A 17,846-nucleotide genomic window follows, 5' to 3' on the forward strand; every position below is an offset into this window, starting at 1 on the left:
TTGTGAACTCATCCATATTTGCAACGCGACGACATAAAAACTTTTGGTTTTCATTTAGTGGGACTCCGTGAATTCAGATCTGAGCGCCAGTTCCACGCCAACCACCATCACTCTTTTGACTGCTGGGATGGAAGCAACGCTGGCGACCCCAAATGTAACACCACCACCGTCGGTAAAATAGTAAGCTGCGTCCTACTGGAGAATGGTCGCCTTTTTCATAACAAAAGAATAAACATTCTAAAATCCATCGTTGTTGGAATATACATTTCTATGAAGAGTACTCCTCTGAACTTTGGAACCATCTTTGTGGATGCACATTTATTTAAAGTTACGTCTTTACAACAAATTATGTAGCAAAAAACTACATGTTAACACAATACACACATGCCATGTCAACATGTTTCATCAACATAACCATGATGTTTTGAAATAGGTATTTGTAAACACAAACACAACAACATGTTCGTGCCTATTAAAGTGATATTATGGGCATTTTCCACTGTTGACTTGAGCTGAAAAAATTAACAGGTCAAAAGAGTCAGTTAAAATGTGGTAACCGACCAATTATCTACAACTCATCTTACTACCAGTTGTTTATAAAAACAATATATTATATTCGATATTTTACATGACTCACCCAGTCCTCTAACCCGCAATGATCTGTAATACAAAATTGTGTCTTTGTGTCGTATGAACGAATCTCATGAAAACTACATTTAGACTCACATTGTACATCGAATCATTTTTGTCGTCAGTGGTCAAAATCTCAAAACGAAAGTACGGTTGATATTCAAATGCATTATATTTCTATTTCCGGGATATTGTTTTAGTATGTTGATGCTGCATTAACAAATATAGGTGTATATGAAGTGAAAACACCAAAAATAAACAAGGGTTGCGAATGACACCTATAAACATAGCATATATTGTAAGATGCCCATAATATCACTTTAACGAGATACAAAATGCTCGTTTTTAATTTTTTTTGTGGCACAATTTATTTCATGTTTATTTCCTGTCACAATATCCATTCATACGACACACGAACACTTACATGGAACATGAACATGTGTTGAATACATTGTCCCACACAAAAAAGCATTTTGTATCTTTTTAAATCGATGTTATCAAGACTACATCTTGCGTTGAAATTTTGGCTATTGCTATACGGAACATTGATGTTTTATGGATGAACTTTATTTTTCGAAATAGGGTACGAAATATTCGTTGATTTTGAGTTATATGGGCTTTTAACTTATTTTCTATAGTAATTTGGTCTTGTTTGTATTTATGAAATACAAATAAAATATCCCTTCAGTTGACCCAAAATGACGTTTCAACTGTTGGTCAATTAGGTGTTCCCTTTTGAATTAATTAATCGTTTTAAATCCATTATACGGGAAGTAAAATGAATCTTTAAAGTAACATTACTACTTTAAACCAACGAAAATTTCGTACAATATTTCGAAAAATAAACTTAACCAATTAAAAGCAGTGTTCCTTATGGCAATTGCCGAAATTTCAACGCCATATGTAGTCTGCTAAAATAGATATTTGTAGATACAAAATGCTCGTTGTTTTTCCATTTTAATTTCCCGCAACGATATCTATTCATACATCACATGAACACTAACGAAATTCGGCTATGTTCCCAATCCCAAAAAGTATACTTTTTCCCAAAATGTGGCAAAAAATTCCCAATTTCCAAAAAAAAAAAAATATGAAATTTTTTTATTTTTTTAGAAAGAAGTGTCTAATGCGTATTTTATCTCAATTTTAATTCAATTACATCAAACAAAGTATTATATGATTTTGTTCATTTAATTTGAATGATTATTAAGAGTGATAGAAAATTTAGTATTTCCCTAATCAGTGGACTTTTCGTGTGGAAAAAAAAGGCTAATGAATTTATTTTCCCAATTTCATGAAAATGCCGATAAAATTCCCAATTCCAAAGCCATGGGCTATCTTCCCAAAAAGTGGAAAAAAACCTGAACATGGTGTTCGTGTGTCATATGAATAGATATAATCGCGGGGAAATTAAAATGGAATTAATTGTGTCACAAATAAATACAAACGAGCATTTTGTATCTACAAAAATCTATGTAATCATACCACATCTAGCGTTGAAATTGTGGCTATTGCTATACGGACACTGATTATTTAGGAATTAACTTTATTTTACGAAATACTGTACGAACTTTTCGTTGATTTTGAGCGAAGGCCGAAGGACAATATGGCTGTCTGAAGCTCAATCACAAAGCCAATATGAAATAAACTAATTAATGACAATTTTATTTATTAACTTTATATTATTATTCAGCAAGAAATGCTCTAATTTCAATTTTGAATTACAGGAGTTTGCTATTAAATGAAGTATGACGTTTTGAAAAATAGCAAAATTTTAGTTTTATACAACTTTTTCCCTGTTTATATTCCCATGCAAAATACGTTGAAAATGTTATGTACACCAAAATACCTTTTCAGAGATACATTGTTGATTTAAAACGGAAATTGAATATTATTCAATAAGCTGCAAGAGGAAACAAATTTTCAATGCATTTAAGTTCAGAATGATTAATTATTATTTCATTAATATTGTATTACCAAGTAGATATTACTGATAAAGCATACGAACAATAGCATTTAAACTCAGTATATGGCGAAAGATGCTTTCAAGACATTACATGATGCAGGAACACAATTTGACAGGTCGCGAAATTATGCAAAATTTACCTGAATAACAGTCCAGCCACACTGGATACACTACCGTTGTTTTAAATACAACGCAGAAAGACAATAAGGAATGAAAACTTACTTATTGTCATTAGGAATTGCATTTGTAATGTGTAAATCCCCCATGATTTTGATTTAGTTTTGCTTTCGGCGCTCATTGTAGCTTGAAGTTGTTATTTATGTACAAGTGCTCAAATATTGAACCTTACTGTTGTGGTTACACTGCACTATTGTTATTGTCGAAAAAGGGAGCTGAATATATTAGGGCCTGTATGCTTTAAGTAAACTGCAATATTATATTTAAAAGATTCAAACTTGCGTACCACAACTAACCAAAATGGCGTCCTAAATTGTCGATGTTTAGATTCTCATATAAGGCCGAGATTTTCCTGGTTTCTGATTGGCTGAATCTCGTATTGGCCGACCTTTTTTTCCGTATTGGCCCTGTTTTTTCCATATTGGCCGACTTTTTCTCGTATAAGGCGAGTTTCGTGCTTTATTGGCGAGGCTCAACTCGTATGGGTCGAACAAATTGAACACATTCTCGTCTAATATTATAAAGTTAATTAATAATTTATTATTTAATGTTATGATGTAATGCCTAGTCACGTGACAGAGAATAGTTTGTGTATTTAAGCATGAAACAAAATGTACATTTGTATAAGTCAGAATAAATAAAACTGTCCGTCTGTCGGCCTGAATTACGCTCAGGACGATGTTTCGACCTTTGACCATAAATTGAAGTCATTTACATAGACAGTTTTTTATGACGCTGCGGAAAAATGCAGTGTATGCATCTTGGGTTGTAATGCGTGCACAGTAGAAATAAAATTAAAGGCGACTATTTACAGTATTTACGTAATTACGAAGACTCAGATATAATGATTCGTTTTTCATTGTTTAAAAGTCTTATGCTTCGATCACACTGTCACGAATCAGTGCTACGAATGAGCTACGGTTCAATCGGCTACGAATGACTACGAAATTGTCAAAATTCGTAGGCCGCTACGATTTCAGTACTGAGCACAACGATTTGAGTACGGATTTCGACGAATCTACCATCAAAATGTTGGAAAACGAACAAGGAAAGGTACGGACTGCTACTGATCGACGCGATTTAGTACGGAGCGCCGCGAATCGGTACGATCAAACTACGAATCCGCTACGGTCTGGTACGATTATGTACGATGCTATACGAATCAGTACGATCGAACTACGGATCCGCTACGGTCTAGTACGGGTAAGTACGAACTAGAACGTTCCGCTACGAAGCAGTGGGAATTGCGACGGACTGGCATGGACAGGTAAGAACGAAGTACGATTGAACATTGCTCCCACAGCTTCTTGTATTGTCATACACACAATGCCTCCCAAAAAGAGAACATCCAAGCGGCAGCAACGGCGCGTAATGGATGTTTGCATTTTACAAAAAATCGTTCTTAATCATTTAGCTTACATAAGCAAATACAATATTTGTATGACAGCCAAATTACTAATTTTCGCTCAAGTAAGTGAAATATGTTTTTCTCGTAATCGGGTTTTGAGGATAAAGAATTATCTGTAAATCATTGATACTCTGTCACTTCTTTATTATTATTAAAGCTTTATTAATAATTCAGTTTGTCTTGAGTTTCTAGTATTAACTATACTTTGGTAATATTCAGTTACAAACGGTTGCATGTAATTGTTCCTATAACTGGTTACATCCTAGCAATAACTATTGAACTGAATAAATAAGCACCGAATACCAATTTTTATGTGAACCAATTTATTTTGAATCAATGTAAACTCTTGGCAGGTATAAACATGCAATATTTGTTAGAAGAGTACTGATACATTTCAATATTGAGCACTGCCTACAGCGTCGACTTATACATACAGTACACTATAGTTTGTATGTATACAAATGTTCAAACGTAGAGCTAAGCCAGTCGCAAGGTACTTTATATCATTCTATCCTGCCACTCAACACATCCAATAGAGTTGAAGTAGTGTTTCAAGTAAGGCCTCTCTTGTTTTGCACGGATAGTGGCAAGATTTCCACCTCTTGGAACCTGCAAATTATCCATGTGAAAACCATCTCTCCATGCCCCTGTAATGGCTTCGAAGGCATCGTCTTCTTGGTCCAATTGAATGTTCTGATCACCAGGATATCTTACCCTCATTGTATTGTGAAGGCAAACGCATGCGAGAACTATCGATTCAACCGTGTCTGGTCTTTGTGGCAGAATAGACATTAAGCATCGGAATCGCTGAGCGAGAATACCAAAAGCATTCTCCACAACTCTCCTGGCTCTAGACAGGCGATAGTTGAAAATTCGCTCGTCCTCCTCAAGGCCTCGTCGTGAGAATGGCTTCATGAGCCATGTCCTCATGGCAAATGCATCATCTGCGATGATATAGTATCCTATTGGTCTGTCGTCACCTGGAAGATATGTTGCTTCTGGAATGCCAATCAACCACCTTTCGATTGCCAACTTGAGGTCGCTTTGATTCCAGATCTGTGCGTCGGAACATCCTCCTTGCGATCCAATATTTACCCATATACATTGGTAATTGGTGTCCACCAGGGCAATGAGCACAACAGAATGGTAACCTTTATAGTTATAGTATAATGAACCACCGTTCTTGGGACATCGTATGACTACATGCTTTCCATCTAGAGCTCCAATTGCGTGTGAAAATTGCCATTTAGCCGCGAACTGATCGGCCATGGCCTTCCACTCCTCAGGCTCAGTAGGAGTCTGGATAACATCCCCAGCATATGCTGGAACTATGGTCTCACAAACGTCCCGTACAATAATACATATCGTATTGTGTGCAACACGAAACCCATACATCAATGTACGGTAACTGTCCCCTGTTGCCAAGAACCTTAAGGTAATTGCCAACTACAAATCTGGATTGATGGACTGTCTGAACCAGGTGTAGTTCTTCGTGATCCTGGGACCAACGACCTTTAATAGCTCATGGAACATATCAGGCCCGATTCTGGTGAAGTTTCTAAAAGCCGCCGGATCTTCAGCCATCCGTTCGGCCATCAAAGTCTCGTGTTGGCCGAGAGCGGGTCGTCTTAAAAGCCAGTCTCTTATCCACCACCTCCTTTTTCTTCTCTGATCTGATAAAGTATGTAATTATTGATGTAAAAATACAGATTTCGATTAGGAAAGTATGATAAATTTTGTATTTTGTTATGTCGGCTATGAATTTAACAATTATTAAATCACGTAAAGGTAAGAGCAAGATTCAAAAGGCAAATGAGGCAGACACTTACCTGCAAATAAAAAATATATTTCTAGTAAGTTCAAATACTAATATTTTCAAAATACCTATCCTTTAGCACAAATCTATACTAGTTATACGATATTGAATCATTATTACCTCTGTGCATATCGTCAAGCAGCTCGACTTCGGCCTCTGCATTTTGTGCCAGATCAATATCCAAGTGTAACAAATTTATCGCAAACGCATTTTGCTGGCTGTTCATGATTGTGAACTCAACAAATGCAAGTGCGTTTGCTTTATAATTTCAATGACGTATTTCAGTAGCAATTTATTGTAGTGGAACGTACATGCCCGTACTGTTTCGTGCTGAAATGTAGTACATCGCACAAGATCCTGCAAATTTTTGCCTATCCGTAGTACAACGTACTAGAACCGTGGCTTTCAGTAGTATATCCGTGGAATAATCGTAGCTTATACGTAGCGTAACCGTACCGCTCCGTAGTTCTTCGTATCAATCCGTAGAAGTCCTTGAAAATCTTTGTGCCTACGAAAAGGTACGGTCGACTACGGTGTCGTTACGAACTAGTACGAATCAGTACGGTTTAGTACGGACTGCTACGAATATGCTACGGTCGATGAATTCGTAGCAATTTTAGAACATGTTCAAAATTTGTCAAGAGTCGCTACGGACATCCAAAAACTACTACGACGGATCACGGATCAGGTACGGAGAGCCACGGTCCAGTAAGGATAGCTACGAACTGTGCCAAAAAGTATTCGTAGCTCGTTCGTAGCTCTGATTCGTGACAGTGTGACCGATGCATTATGTAGGTACAACACGATATGCGCCCACGAAAAGCAGGAAGTTAGCAACATGGTCCTTACATAATGCTGCCTCGTCGCGGAAGGAACATATACACTTCGAAATACACATGGAAGTTACCAACGCGCATGGCAGTTTGAACAATTAGATTAATATATTAGGACACAACACACAGTGTATAGTGCTTTCGAGCATAATTAGAGTATTAATGTATTGTTCATGTAAGGGCCTCTTTCAATATTATACTTTTTAGTTTTCAACACATATTTTTTCTGATCTATGTTGCTTATAAATATCCATCAGCCAATGCACTTTAATACATTGTCTATTTTAAGTTTATATTTAAAATTCAAATAATCTAGCGTAACATATTGAGACCGTAATATTGTAATATTTAATTTTATTTTATAACACTGAAACACAATTTCAGCAAATGTATATATTGATTCAATAATATATCGGCATTATGATCGTTACACTATTATTTCAATTATATAACAGTAAACACAATTAAATTGTTTATAACGTTTTATGAAAACTATATGGGTAGTCTGTGAAAAGGGGGTTTAATGCATGTGCGTAATATGTCGTCCCAGATTAGCCTGTTAAGTCCGCACAGGCTAATTAGTGACGACACTTTCCACTAAAATTGGATTGTTGCTGAGAAGATACTTTCTTAAAACATAAAATATAATAAAGCGAAGTGTCGTCTCTGATTAGCCTGCGCGGACTTTACAGGCTAATCTGGGACGACATTTTACGCACATGCATTAAATCCCGTTTTCACAGAGCATGGCCCATATATATACAATAATACAGAATTCAGAAGATTGCTCAGATTTGTATTCATATCAGAAACAATGACAGCAGAAAATCAATCCAGAATAAGAAGGGTTTTGCTCGCTTTACCACAGCGGTTGTACCGCGGCGAGAACATAGTTTACCTGCTTGCCACGGATACCTTCCTTACACGTTTCCGGTAATCACTGAAACCGTTTGTAACAATATTTTAATTATATATTGTGTGCAAAATTAACATAAAACTATGCATCATTTAAACCAAAACAACGCACTTAAATCGGTGGTATTGGGCTTTGAGCAAGTAAATGTACCTGAACATGTTTTATTTTTACCTTCGATCGATTATTTATAATCACATAATTTTAAATGAGGAAGGTAATTAAAAGCCCAAGTCTTATTATGTAAAAACAAAGCAGAGAAATACATTGTATCTGTCTTAGTGACTTCTTACGCTCTAGGGATACACTTTAATTCTCAGAGTTAACATTATTTTGTTCAGTTGTAAACCATATTTTTCGATCGGGGAAATAAAAAATCCGAACACAAAAGAATATACACGAGTTTTATAGAAAATAATCATGTAATGACCACCAGTTGATAAACCCATACCTTTACTGGATTAATTTCGATTACTCAATATTTCAGAGCCACACTAAAGCCTGTTTTATGTAAAAAATGTCGATTGTTGTGAGTGAAAAGATAACGAAAAAGGTCACTTATAAGAGACAAACATTTGGATGAAGCATCAATAAAACTATCGCTGACTCTTCTTTAAGTTTTTGCTATGAATTCATTTCATACATTTTCATTTCAAATAAGAAATACATATGTTACAAAGATTGCAAGATTGCAAACAGAGAACAACACATAAACGCAACGAAGAAATAATAGTTTGGTCCATATTTTGCATCGTAAGAAATTGAGAAATGCAAACATCAAACAATTAAAATATCGGATATTTCATTTGTAAAGTGCTCAATACTCAGACAACATTATATTTCGTTAAATAAATATATAAATAAATAAATATAAATACATAAATAAATAAATAAATAAATAAATAAATAAATAAATAAATAAATAAATAAATAAATAAATAAATAAATAAGAATACATAATTAACAAAGAGTGCACGATTGCAAAAAGAAAATGAACAACACATCATAAGCTCAAAAAAAATGTTACAACACGTGGGTCGATATTTTGCATCGTTAGAATGACAAATGCATTTTTGGAAAGAATTAACTTTCGTGATATAACGCATTAAATGTTAAATTTTTACATGTCGAATTTAAGAAATAGGTATGCTGAAACAATTTTTTTCGCATGATCGATTTGAAAGTAATTTGTAATTTTTAAATGATTTAATTCTAGATTTTAAGATGAGACATTATTCAGAGAGCGCCTAGACGTTTCTCACACTGCAAACGTGAAACCGCCTGAGACCAGCAGCGTTATGACTTGTCTGGAACCCGGCTAAGGGACATTCTCCGTATAGCTGACGATAATAATTCGCACGCGTGTCGACATATTGGGACGTGCCACTCTAGTGACCGTCTTTTGTTGAAACCTCGTGGTCCGAGAGCCCACTGGTGTTTATTGCAAGTTTTGAGGCCAAGAATGTTACCGTCTTTGGTCGAAACCTCGTGTTTAAAACGCCCAGATGCCAGCGCAGCCTCGGCATGTCGCCTCGTTGGCGAAGTGTGAACGGTGGGTTGTCATTGATGGTTTCTACTGTCCGCCATTAAATACACCCTGGGATAGTGATTATGTGTAGTCATTGATAACTTTATAATCCAATAAGGAAACAAAACTGTGTCGTTTTCTACTACTAATTCATGGAAAAAGAGAATATACTTTTGATTGAGTGTCACGATAGACGTAAACACGAGTGAACAACTTTTCAATATAACAAAATTAAATATACTCTCTTCTCTTAATCAGTATGTTTTACTTGATTTCACTCAGTGCTCTAACAATTATTCAACATGCTAATCATTATGTTTACTTACTTGCACTGATTTCCCAGCAAGTCTTGGTAAAAGAAATTTAACGAGTTTACATTGTAAATTTAATAGTAAATAAAGTCTTACGTTTATAAAGTTTATTTTAAGCAAGAATAAAGCAACTTCATCAGAAATGGAATATGCTTCAACAACACAAGCTCATTATTTACCGTACTACTGTTGCAAATTTTATTAAATGAAAACAACACTTGCTTTTGCGTACTTAAACAGAAAATTATAAAGTTAAAGTTTTAAACATATAAGGGAAACCACATTACACATGCACTAAACTTCCTCTGCCACTTGACATTATTGATGTTTGATATTATATACTCAATGATTTACTTTATTCGATTATCTGGTATATATTTTGCAGCAAAGAAAATCAAATATTAAAATAATGTATAAACAATGTGTACGCCAAAGTCTGGTACATGTATAAAGAACTACAAAATTTAAGAGAAGAATACTGTTTGTATACATATTGGGTAAGGTCCAGAAGAATGATATGTTATAATACAGCCATAAAAGAAACACACGTGACACACACAAAGAAATCAAACACTAATTATGCCGCTAAGATGAAGAATGGATAAACAATATACTTCAAAAATGACGTTTTGTTAGAACTTGGTTACCAAAAATGATGTTTACTACTAAAAAAGCTCCCTTTGTCAGAAATGCTGTTTCCGAAAACACAAATAAAACGCATTATGTCATCCAAAAGGATAAAATAAGAATACGTTGGCATATACATTTCGAATGTGTCAAGATTTTAATCATAGTATTACTCCGTGGGATTATCCGGATAAATTCTGTGTCAAATAATTTGAACAAGTAGAATTTTCTTATTGATTACCATAGTTTTGTTGCGACACACAAACATGAAAAATAATTTTAAAGCGTTTGCTCAAGAAAACAAAACAATTTGTTTATATTTAAGTGCTAATAGTAACAAAACAAACAAACAGCATACATATATTGTTTAAAATATTTAAACAACAGTGAACGATATTGGGTTTATATCTTCAATCAAATCAATAGTTAAACGACAGGACGGTTTGAGTTGTTATATGTTTGATATATATTCAATCACTTGTCCTTCTATTTGTATTGTACAATTTTATATTAATGTCAATAATCAATAACCGAACAACGATATTCAAATATCGTGTAAAATGTTTAATATTTTTTATTTTTCAACGTTGTTCATTTTTGCCACTAATCAATAACCACCCATGCGTATGCGAATTTTGTTTAAAAAGTATTTAATTGTACAAATCTTTTATTCATGCCAGAAATCAGTAGCCGCCTACACGGCTGCTCAAGTTACGTCTGCACATCCGTCAGGCCAGCGTCTTTCTTCATTTTTTCGATCATGCAGTCAAACTCGTCAGGTCCCAGGGGGATGTTCACTTTGGGGCCTGGCTTAGGGATCCGCCCCACGGAGCTGACGCTAGAGGGTCGTAACGTCACCACACTCGTCTCAGAGGGTTCCGCTAGCATCGTGACATCAAACCTGCGCTTGGAGACGTCAACGTGACGTAACTGTATCGGCCTCATCCGTTCACCATTTAAATCATCCAGCTCTATCAGCGAGAACGGCTTTGGCTTCTCACATTCGCCTGGGGACGGTGTAAGTAAATGTAAATGTTTAGTTGATTAATCATTGTGAATCGGCCATTAAAAGAATTATTAAGAGTTCAGGCGACCATTTCAAGTAACCCTCGTAAATTAGTCACGACTCGTTTACCTGTAGTGATGCTTGATTTAAAACGCAGTGATAACTTGTAAAAAAAATCGTCCAAAGTATCTTATCTTAAAACAACGCTCACGTCAGTCTGAGTTCTGTAAAAGCATCGCATAAGAACAGCTAAGACCTGTTTATTATTATTATGATAGTTATATCGATTATGTGAAAAATATTTTTGGATTATGACATGATTCGATACATATTTGTCTTACATAAATAATAATATATAATATTGTGCTCAAGCTTGTGATTTCTTTTTTTGTATGGCTAATGGGTAGATTAATACGACTTTTTCTTTTTTTTATTTCTATATGAAGATCAGCAAATTTTATGTAAGAATGAATCAACTATTCATTATATCATATGCGTAATGGTATGATTAATATATGAAATAACTGGCATGATTATATAATAAATATATAACATCACTGCCATGATTGAATGCATAACATCACAACTATGATTGAATGCATAACATCACAGCCATGATTGCATGTCAACCATCATAGCCATGATTGAATGTATAACATTACAGCTATGAATGAATGTATAACATCACAGCCATGATTGAATGCATAACATCACAGCCATGATTGAATGTATAACATTACTGCCATGATTGAATGTATAACATCACTGCCATGATTGAATGTATAACATCACAGCCATGATTGGATGTATGACATCACAGCTATGATTGTATGTATAACATCACAGCTATGAATGAATGTGTAACATCACAGCCATGATTGAATGCATAACATTACACCATTGATTGAATGTATAACATCACAGCCATGATTGCATATATACCATCAAAGCCATGATTAAATGTATAGCATCACATGAATGATGGAATTTATGACATCCCATCCATGATTGCATGTATAACATCAGAGCCATGATTGAATGTATAACATCACTGCCATGATTGAATGTATAACATCACAGCCATGATTGGATGTATGACATCACAGCTATGATTGTATGTATAACATCACAGCTATGAATGAATGTGTAACATCACAGCCATGATTGAATGCATAACATTACACCATTGATTGAATGTATAACACCACAGCCATGATTGCATATATACCATCAAAGCCATGATTAAATGTATAGCATCACATGAATGATGGAATTTATGACATCCCATTCATGATTGCATGTATAACATCAGAGCCATGATTGAATGTATAACATCACAGCCATGATTGAATGTATAACATCACAGCCATGATTGAATGTATAACATTACATCATTGATTGAATGTATAAAATCACACCCATTATTGAGTGTATAACATCGCAGACATGATTGAGTGCATAATATCATAAGCATGGAGAACCGTATGCTACCTTTAAATGCGGAGAAATTAGAGTGGTGTGGCGGTGGAGCTTTGCCAGCAGGCAAGATCAACGGGTTTGTTTCAAATGGCGAACTGTCTGCATATGAGGGAATGTGTCGCAAGTTCGTGACGTCATCAAACTCCAAGCTGACGTCATCTTTGTCCTCCATGTAGACGCCAGACGAGGTGGCCGGGCGGTTGTCGCCGATTTGCTGTCCGGTGTCCCCCATTAAACCGACCCTGGTTATTGACAGCGAAATTCATGACACATTTGTATTCACTCTCAGAGTTAACTTCAAATACAAGTATTTTAACTAAAACAAGAAAATTATCAGACCAATAAGTTGTAATCAATTTATCAAAATGTTTAACAATGAAATAGGTTGACTATGACTTACTATGACTTAAAGTAAACGCTGTAAGCCATTTGCAAAAATTAAACAAATTATTTTACCATGATTACATGCAACAAAATAATCATCGAAATAAACGTTATCGCTGCTAAACATACTATTTCATTTCTTGTGAGTGAAAGATCATATAAGATATATCTGCAAATGTCAAATAGAGAGAAATATTACAACCGCCACAGACACATCAAATTATGTTATACAAAAATCGTGCACGTAATGTACACATTAATTTCGAATGTCAACAATACTACGACACATTCGTGTCTCGAATTAACGAGGGACCATGTAGTGAGTTCTTGCAGTTACCCTTAGGCTATCGGTTTAACTCATTTTGTAACTAGTTTATACATAAATATATACTGACGTCTTCAATAATGCATGATATTAATGTTTTCGTTTAGAATCGGCTAGGCATTTCAACGGAATATTTATGAGTGTCAGCCTGCCAAGTTAAATCTATCATAGAACTCAATGAAAGAAAATCCAGTATACCAGAATGCACATACACACGTGATGTCTTACAAGTATACCACAATGCATATACACAAGTGATGTCTTTCACATATACCGCAATGCACATAAAAAAGGAATGTCTTTCACATATACTACAATGCATATATACACGTAATGCATTACACATATACCACAATGCACATAACCAAGCGATGGATTACACGTATACAACAATGTACATATACAAGTGATGCCTTACACATATACCACAATGCACATATAAAAGTGATGTATTACACGTATACCACAATTCACATATACAAGTGATGTGTTACACTTATACCACAATGCACATATACAAGTGATGTCTTTCAAGCATACCACAATGCAAATATACAAGTGATGTCTTACAACTATACCACTATGCATGTATATATAAGTGATGTCTTACAAGTATACCACTGTGCACGTATATATAAGTGATGTCTTACAAGTATACCACAACGCACATACATGTATATATACGTTATGCCTTACACGTATACCGCAATGCACATATACAAGTGATGTGTTACAAGCAAACCACAATGCACATATACAAGTGATGTTTTACAAATATACCAACATGCGCATATTTAAGTGATGTCTTGCAAGTATTGAAATAAGTGACCAGATATCGACATATAACAACATACGATGTTACAGAGTTTGAACCCTGTACATTCGGAGCTTTGTGCACACCATTACCAGCATATATGAATGTTAACATTTACCTGTTTGCATGCAGCGATTAGTCTGTTTTCAGAATCCAAATAAATCTAAGCAGAAAAATGTACTGTATTTATAATTTTTACTTCTTACGCTAAATGCGAACACTTTTCGCAGAGTTAACATTACTTTGTTTAGTTGTAAACCACATTTTTATCAGTGTAATTTAAAAAAAATCATTAAAAAAGATACATGTGTTTCATAACAAAAATCGACAAACAGGTCTGTTCGAAAGTGTGAAAACCTTCTGCATCGATGAGCACGTAAAACTCAGATTGGATTATATCTCTTGAAAAATAAGTAATCCGGACAATATGAATAATCGATAATGACAAGTTGTTAAGGCTGCACTAATTTATAAATATGCCGAAGCTATGCATCGCTCGCGCATTGAATTAATATTAACGTGTAAAATTGATTTGATAAAGTATAGTTTTCATTATTTTTTTTAATTGTTATTCCGCTTCCAGCTAAGAAGGACAAATATACACAAGATGCGTCTTATAGCATCTCCGTCTGGTGATCGCTTTCTGTGTGTTTGTGCGGGGTCAAAACTAGTATTATCGTTAAATGTGGAAAACGGAATAAAGTGAGTAATTATATATGTATTAAAGCCACATAAATCAAACCAAATAAGAATAAACACATACAATAGCATAAAAGTGATAAAACAGTTGGTAAAATGATGTAACCCAATTTTAAATAATTTAATGTAAATGAGCATTTAATTACCTTTAGTTTATACATCCATTTCTTTAACGCATTAATCTCAAGTATAACAGAGGAACAATAGAATGTCACTTAGTAACGATAAAATTTTGCACGCCTCATCCATAAAACTATTGCGGACTCTGCTTAAATTTATTGTTATTAGTTCATGTATACATTTTCATTCCAGAAAAGAAAACATAAGTAACACAAATTGAAAGATTTCCAACGGAATAAAAAACACATACATGCAAAGAAAAAAAAACTTACAAAACTTGGGTCGATAGTTTGCATCTTTAGAATGACAAATGCATTATTGAAACATATTACAAATTAAATGTTAAATTATCGACCTACAGATTTAATTATCCTGGAACGAATTTCAAATGTTCGATTGGAAAGTAATTTGTTATTATTATTTTATTTACTTCTAGATTTATAGGTAAAAGATAACCCAGAGAGAATCCAGACGTCTCACACTGCAAAATCTAAATATCCACATCCGCCAGGTAAGCCCTCTTGATTCGTTTATCTTTTAAGGTCTCGAAACCGTCTGGGACATGCAGCGGTATGACTTCTCTGGGACCTGGCTTAGGGACATTCTCCATAGAGCCGACGTCAATAATTCGCAAGCGCATCAGATTGGCACGTGCCACTCCCGTGACAGTCTTTGGTTGAAACCTCGGATTTGCAACGCCCGGATGCCAGCGAATGGTCGGCATGTCGCCTCGTTGGCGAAGTGTATGGAGTGGGAACGAAGGGTTGTCGATGCAATGGTCTCCAATTTCCGCCATTAAATCCATCCTGAGATAATGATTATGCTCAGTAATTGATAACTTTATAATACACTGAGGAAGAAAGTGACCTTAGTAATTCATTTAAAAAGCCATACGACTTGTTTGAGTAGCACGATAACTTATAATCAGCACATTCTACATAAATAAATAAAAACTAAACAAATACAAACGAACAAACGAGCAAACAAACAAACGAATGAATGAACAGACGAACAAACAAAACAAACGAATGAACGAACGAAATAAGAAAACAAAGATCAAACGCATGTACGAACGAATGGTCGAACGAATTAACGTACGAGCGCGCATTCGAACGAACGAATGAATGAACAAATAAACAGACATACAAATATGGGTTTTGAGAATTAATGTCATAATGTACTCTGTTCAAATTTATTGATAGATTGCACAAGGCAATATCCGTTTTTCTGTTCATTCGCTTTACACGGTTTACAATAAAAACTACTGGGGGACCTAATTTTATTTCTGAAGAGCGTTATTTTGTATCCATTTGCACCTTTAAAGTTACTAGACACATACAACTAAAATAAATAATATCACATGATATTGCAATTTTCAAAGCAAATGCCAAAGTTCCTATAGATTTGCAAGGCAGTATAATTAATGCGTAAAACAACAAGCTACTGCGTTCAATAAACGAAAATGCCCCCACACCCAACCTCAAAGTTAGAAGATTCATGGACTCATTTGATTAAGTCTCAGTTCAAACAAAAATAAATGTCAATGTCAAAATAAGTTCACGTGATGTGAGTGTTTTGAGAGTTTTCATAGACAGCATCAATGCAAGTGCCAAAGCCTTGCATCAATCGGTATTTATGTTACAAAAACGCGTCATTAAGATTTTCCCAATAATTAGGACTTTCTGAATTATTCAAAGGCTAAATTAGTCAATACATAGGAGTTTGGTATTTTGTTCCGCAAATAAGGGGTTGCTCAGGAATGAATATTTAGGGGGATTATTCTCTAAGAATCCGGGATTTTTTATGGATTAGTCTCAAACAATCAACTCTAGGATGTTGGGGGCTTAGACCGGATTGTATGTATTGCGAAGTTGTATTTGGTCCTTTTCGAGCCAGATGCTACATTATGTGTAGACCTGGAGTTTGTCCCAGCAATCTTACCTAATTATCTTACTAGACTCACGAAAGTTGGGGCGAATTTCGAATTAAGCTTCAAATTTTAGCTAATCGTTGTAACAGAAAGATATTTTAATTTTGGTGCGGTTTTGAGTTGTGGGGATACACCATTCAATATACATGTACGCCATGTAAAACCCGCGTTTAAATAAGAGCGCGAACTTGTTGATGTCGTCTGTCACGTTCCGCGCTGTAACTTAATACAGACGCGCAAAGCAGTACAAGTATTATTTTATAATGAAAAATGTCAATCGGAATTTATGCATACAATAGGAAAGTATTGACCCATGGAACCTTAACAAAAAATACGTCAAATTACGACTTAAATATTGCAGGAGATGTAGTTTTAAAGACAGAAAAACACCAGACTAAGTTGTCTGACGCGTACGTTTGTAAACAAATATTGGTGAGGCGGGGGTGGGGGGCAGGGCGATGAGGATTTACCAAATACTTTCAATACATGAAAAATAATTTCAAATGAAGTAACAATAAATGAAATGTATACCATAATTTCAGGGGCAAATTATTTTTTTATTTAAATGTGATTTGCTTGTTAGTCTAATACAACGTTCGTTGATACCGATGCATTCATAATAAGCATTATGCTTCGCATTATTTTTTGTCTCACACAGAAAGAGATAGGTACACTCACATATTGAGCTCATAAGCATAAGTAACGCGGAAATTTGGCTACTTCTTTTTTCCCTGGAAACAATCTTGACAATTTAATATTGCTCTACTGAATATATTGAACTGCTTCATTTAAATAGAGTACCAATTAAAAAGTAGTTCAGAAAATATTCAGTAGAGAAACGTTGAAAAATTTCAGGCCGTGGCACACTTTTGTTTATTGA

General features: G+C 34.9%; 1 protein-coding gene across 1 annotated transcript in view; it reads right to left on the reverse strand.

The window, feature by feature from the left end:
• Positions 1-9,674: 9,674 nt before the first annotated feature.
• The window catches only part of LOC127831352 (uncharacterized), a 71,356-nt gene continuing 63,184 nt past the window's right edge, over positions 9,675-17,846 (reverse strand). Inside the window, exons 49-50 of the mRNA XM_052356320.1 lie at positions 12,707-12,936; positions 9,675-11,216 (exon numbers count right to left, since the gene is read on the reverse strand). Of these exons, the coding sequence (XP_052212280.1) occupies positions 10,921-11,216; positions 12,707-12,936 (526 nt within the window). The 3' untranslated portion in view covers positions 9,675-10,920. The remainder of the gene's footprint in view (positions 11,217-12,706; positions 12,937-17,846) is intronic.

Source organism: Dreissena polymorpha, chromosome 5 (assembly GCF_020536995.1).
Source record: "Dreissena polymorpha isolate Duluth1 chromosome 5, UMN_Dpol_1.0, whole genome shotgun sequence".
Lineage (NCBI taxonomy): Eukaryota > Metazoa > Mollusca > Bivalvia > Myida > Dreissenidae > Dreissena > Dreissena polymorpha.